The following is a 5,121-nucleotide window of genomic DNA, read 5'->3' as shown; positions in this document are numbered from 1 at the left end:
TTTAGTCACCAGCTCTTGTAGTTTCCTGCTTGTTTCCTCCTCAGCCCAAGCCAAGCACAAGCAGGTGGGGATGGATGTATCCCAGGCAGCCAGCAAGGAAATCCCAGGGCTGTGGGCAGGAATGAACTCTGCACAAGGAGGACCTGGAGCTGCTGGAGAGGGGCCAGAGGAGGCCATGGGGATGACCAGAGGGCTGCAGAACCTCCCCTGTGGGGACAGGCTGGGAGAGCTGGGGCTGTGCAGCCTGGAGGGGAGAAGGCTGCAGGGAGACCTCAGAGCAGCCTCCCAGTGCCTGAAGGGCTCCAGGAGAGCTGGGGAGGGACTTGGGCCAAGGGCTGGGAGTGCCAGGCCCAGGGCCAATGGCTTTGAGCTGGGAGAGAGGAGACTGAGAGTGGAGAGGAGGAAGAAATCCTTTGCAGTGAGGCTGGGGAGACTCTGGCACAGGCTGCCCAGGGAGGCTGTGGCTGCCTCCTGCCTGGAGGTGTTGAGGACCAGGCTGGATGAGGCCTTGAGCAGCCTGTGCTGGTGGGAGGGGTCCCTGCCCATGGCAGGGGCTTGGAGCTGGATGGTCTTTAGCGACCCAACCCCTTCTGTGGCCCTGTAAAGATGGTAGGGAGGAACAGAAGCTGCCCTGCTGCTCTTCACAGTGCCACAGGCTCTGGGGAAGTGCCCCAGCAAGAAGCTGCCATCCCGCTGAGCTGTGGCTTTGCTGGGACTCTTCCCTGTGCTCAGTGAACACCAGGAACAAGTTTTGGTGTTTGGAGGGATTGGGAAGGGGCAACTGGCAGGGTGAGGGCTGTGAAGAATAAAGACCTTGTCTGGAGACACCTCTCCAAGCCCCCAAACTGTGTTGGGCTCAGAATGGGCCCTGGTTCTCTGCTCTCTTATTGCATCTTCCACTGCTGCTCCCCTCACCAGCCACACCCCAAGCTCACACCTTGCTGCCCACCAAGCTTCCACGACAGCCTCTGCTGCCTCTTGGCTCTTCATCACCTGAGCTCACAGGATGGTAGGGGTTGGAAAGCAGATTATTGAGTCCAAGCCCCCTGCCAGAGCAGGACCACAGAATCCAGCACAGGTCACACAGGAACACATCCAGACAAGGCTGGAAAGGCTCCAGAGCAGGAGACTCCACAACCTCTCTGGGCAGCCTGCTCCAGGCCTCTGGGAGCCTCACAGGGCAGAAGTTCCTCCTCCTGCTGAGGTGGAACCTCCTGGGCTGCAGTTTCCATCCACTGCCTCTTGGCCTATCCCAGGGAACAGTGAGCAGAGTCTGGCCCTGTCCCCTCCCTCCTGACCCCCAGCCCTCAGCTATTGAGAGACATTTATTAAATCCCCTCTCAGACTTCTCCTCTCCAGACTAAAGAGCCCCAGGTCACCTTCCAGGTCCCTTTTGCTCCTGTTTGTATCCCATGGCCACGGTGCTCAAGTGGCTCACCGAGACCCAGGCTGTGCAAAGCCACATCATGAGCTGGGAGATGTTCTGTGGAACAAGAATCTCCAGCTCCTTACTCACCCTCTTCTCCCCTGAGCCATGGGGCCTCGTGTGCTGGGCACCTTCCCCAAGCCAACCTAGGCACTCACCTTGCCAGGAGGCAAAGCTCAAGCTCCACCTGAGCTTTTCTTATGGTAATGTCTTCTTGGTGTGTGCTTGTGGTTGGTAGGTGCACATCAGACAGCACATGGTACACTGGTTCCTCGTTCCTGCCCTATGCCACTGATTAACTCCAGCACTCATTAACCTGTAAGAACCTGTTCTGCAGTCCCAAGGTCTGTTGTTAAGCAGCTGGCTTAATAGAATTTCTCAAGCAACTCCAGAGGGAAGCACAGGAGTCACCAACTGCTCCTGCCTAAGGGAGCCACGAAGTGGCTGCAGGTCCCACCGGGACAGATCCTTCCCCTTCCTCCAGCGTGGCCTCATGGACAGCAGCCTGCCTGCCTGTCCCTTCCCGTCTGGGCTCACAGCAGCCTGCCCGCCTGTCCCTTCTGCTGTCCGGGCTCACAGCAGCCTGCCCGCCTGTCCCTTCTGCTGTCCGGGCTCACAGCAGCCTGCCCGCCTGTCCCTTCTGCTGTCCGGGCTCACAGCAGCCTGCCCGCCTGTCCCTTCTGCTGTCCCGGCTCACAGCAGCCTGCCCGCCTGTCCCTTCTGCTGTCCCTGCTCACAGCAGCCTGCCCGCCTGTCCCTTCTGCTGTCCGGGCTCACAGCAGCCTGCCCGCCTGTCCCTTCTGCTGTCCCGGCTCACAGCAGCCTGCCCGCCTGTCCCTTCTGCTGTCCGGGCTCACAGCAGCCTGCCCGCCTGTCCCTTCTGCTGTCCGGGCTCACAGCAGCCTGCCCGCCTGTCCCTTCTGCTGTCCGGGCTCCGAGCAGCCTGCCCGCCTGTCCCTTCTGCTGTCCGGGCTCCGAGCAGCCTGCCCGCCTGTCCCTTCTGCTGTCCGGGCTCCGAGCAGCCTGCCCGCCTGTCCCTTCTGCTGTCCCTGCTCACAGCAGCCTGCCCGCCTGTCCCTTCAGCTGTCCCTGCTCACAGCAGCCTGTCCGCCTGTCCCTTCTGCTGTCCCTGCTCACAGCAGCCTGCCCGCCTGTCCCTTCTGCTGTCCCTGCTCACAGCAGCCTACCCGCCTGTCCCTTCTGCTGTCCGGGGTCACAGCAGCCTGCCCGCCTGTCCCTTCTGCTGTCCGGGCTCACAGCAGCCTGCCCGCCTGTCCCTTCAGCTGTCCCTGCTCACAGCAGCCTACCCGCCTGTCCCTTCCCGTCTGGGCTCACAGACAGCAGCCTGCCCGCCTGTCCCTTCTGCTGTCCGGGCTCACAGCAGCCTGCCCGCCTGTCCCTTCTGCTGTCCGGGCTCACAGCAGCCTGCCCGCCTGTCCCTTCTGCTGTCCGGGCTCACAGCAGCCTACCCGCCTGTCCCTTCTGCTGTCCGGGGTCACAGCAGCCTGCCCGCCTGTCCCTTCTGCTGTCCCTGCTCACAGCAGCCTGCCCGCCTGTCCCTTCTGCTGTCCCTGCTCACAGCAGCCTGCCCGCCTGTCCCTTCTGCTGTCCCTGCTCACAGCAGCCTGCCCGCCTGTCCCTTCTGCTGTCCGGGCTCACAGCAGCCTACCCGCCTGTCCCTTCTGCTGTCCGGGCTCACAGCAGCCTACCCGCCTGTCCCTTCTGCTGTCCCTGCTCACAGCAGCCTGCCCGCCTGTCCCTTCTGCTGTCCCTGCTCACAGCAGCCTGCCCGCCTGTCCCTTCTGCTGTCCGGGCTCACAGCAGCCTACCCGCCTGTCCCTTCTGCTGTCCGGGGTCACAGCAGCCTGCCCGCCTGTCCCTTCAGCTGTCCCTGCTCACAGCAGCCTACCCGCCTGTCCCTTCTGCTGTCCGGGCTCCGAGCAGCCTGCCCGCCTGTCCTTTCTGTCCAGGCTCCCGGGTAGCAGCCTGCTCGCCCGTCCCCGTTCCAGCCCGGGTCACCCAGTGCACTCTCCCGTCCCGTCCCCGCTCCAGCCCGGGCTCACCCAGGGCACTTTCCCCTCCCGTCCCCGCTCCAGCCCGGGTCACCCAGAGCACTCTCCCCTGCCGTCCCCGCTCCAGCCCGGGTTCACCCAGAGCGCCCTCCCCGCTGTACTCCCCCAGCCGAGGCAGCGCTTCCCCCGGCGCGGCCGGGAGCCGTTTCCCCCGCCGCGGCCCCAGCGCATGCGCGGCCGCCCTGTGCGCGGGGGGGCCGTGTCCGGGGCCGTGTCCGGGGGCGGGCGCAGGGTAACGGCTACCGGGGCAATGCGCGGCCGGGGCCGGCGGAGCCGCGGTCGGCCGGGGCCGGCGGGAGCAGCCGCAGCAGCAGCGGAGCAGCAGCAGCAGGCTGTGCCGGAGCAGGCTGTGCCGGAGGCGGCCTGCGCCTCGCCGAGGTGGTGGCGCTGGCGGTGCCGGGGCGGGGGCGCGGGGCGCAGGGGCAGGCGCTGATGGCTGTCCCCGCTGTGCCCGCAGGGTGAACCGGTTCTGCCCGCAGTGCGGGAGCGGCGTGGAGCCTACCTTCCGCTTCTGCCCGGCCTGCGGACAGAGGCTGCCCCTGCCGCCGCCGCCGCCGCCGGAGGAGGACCCGGAGCAGCCAGCGCCGGCCCCGCCGCAGCCCCAGCCCCAGCCCCTCGCCGTCTCCCCGCGGGCTTCCCCGAGGGCTTCCCCGGCGCGGCCCTCGGGGGCGGCGGGGCCCAGCTGCCGCTCGCCCCGCAAGGCGCGGCCCGGGCCGGTGGTGCCGCTGCCGGCCGAGACCGTCCTGACCGACCAGAGCGGCCGGCAGTGGAGGCTGCTGCGGCTGCTGGAGCAGGGCGGCTGCGGGCTGCTCTACGAAGGTGCCCGCGGGTCCCGGGCCGGGGGGCGGCGGGAGGGCAGGGGCTGGCTGCGAGCTGCTGTACGAAGGTGCCCGGGGGTCCCGGGCCGGGGGGGCAGGAGGGCAGGGGACTGGCTGCGGGCTGCTGTACGAAGGTGCCCGGGGGTCCCGGGCCGGGGGGGGCAGGGGCTGGCTGCCGGCTGCTGTACGAAGGTGCCCGGGGGTCCCGGGCAGGGGCTGGCTGCGAGCTGCTGTACGAAGGTGCCCGGGGGTCCCGGGCAGGGGCTGGCTGCGAGCTGCTGTACGAAGGTGCCCGGGGGTCCCGGGCAGGGGCTGGCTGCTGTACGAAGGTGCCCGGGGGTCCCGGGCAGGGGCTGGCTGCTGTACGAAGGTGCCCGGGGGTCCCGGGCAGGGGACTGGCTGCTGGCTGCTGTACGAAGGTGCCCGGGGGTCCCGGGCAGGGGCTGGCTGGGCAGGGGCTGGCTGCGAGCTGGGGCAGGCTGTTAGCCAGGGCTCCTCGCCGTGGCCCGCCGTCGGTGCGGGCTGTCCCTAACCCGCTGTGAGCAGGCCGTGGGAGGGGGATGATGTCCTGCGGGGGTCCTCCAGGTTCCCCCCAGCCCCCGTTCCCCACCGCGAGGTGAGCAGGGGCTGGGCTGCCGTGGGCAGTGTCATGCAGGGCGTCCGGGGCCACGCTTCCTCTTTCTGGCTTTTAGGGGCAGAACCCTGCACGCTGCCAGCCCCCTGCAGGAGTTGCAGGTTGTTGGTGGCCTCAGTATCAGCTAAGGGTCACCTCTGGGTCCTCAGCCTGGTTTGGGGGCCAAAAGGA

At 67.4% G+C, this 5,121-nt stretch overlaps 1 protein-coding gene across 1 annotated transcript in view; it reads left to right on the top strand.

Annotated features, from left to right (window-relative positions):
- The first annotated feature begins 3,724 nt into the window (after positions 1-3,724).
- Positions 3,725-5,121, top strand: part of LOC137445531 (serine/threonine-protein kinase VRK3-like) — a 9,336-nt gene continuing 7,939 nt past the window's right edge. Inside the window, exons 1-2 of the mRNA XM_068147378.1 lie at positions 3,725-3,876; positions 3,956-4,735. Of these exons, the coding sequence (XP_068003479.1) occupies positions 3,749-3,876; positions 3,956-4,735 (908 nt within the window). The 5' untranslated portion in view covers positions 3,725-3,748. The remainder of the gene's footprint in view (positions 3,877-3,955; positions 4,736-5,121) is intronic.

The sequence above is a fragment of the Melanerpes formicivorus genome, unplaced genomic scaffold (genome assembly GCF_026170545.1).
Source record: "Melanerpes formicivorus ecotype bairdi unplaced genomic scaffold, bMelFor1.0.p_v2 SCAF_14, whole genome shotgun sequence".
Lineage (NCBI taxonomy): Eukaryota > Metazoa > Chordata > Aves > Piciformes > Picidae > Melanerpes > Melanerpes formicivorus.
The sequence above is the reverse complement of the archived record's forward strand: the minus strand, read 5'-3'. Positions and strand labels throughout refer to the sequence as shown.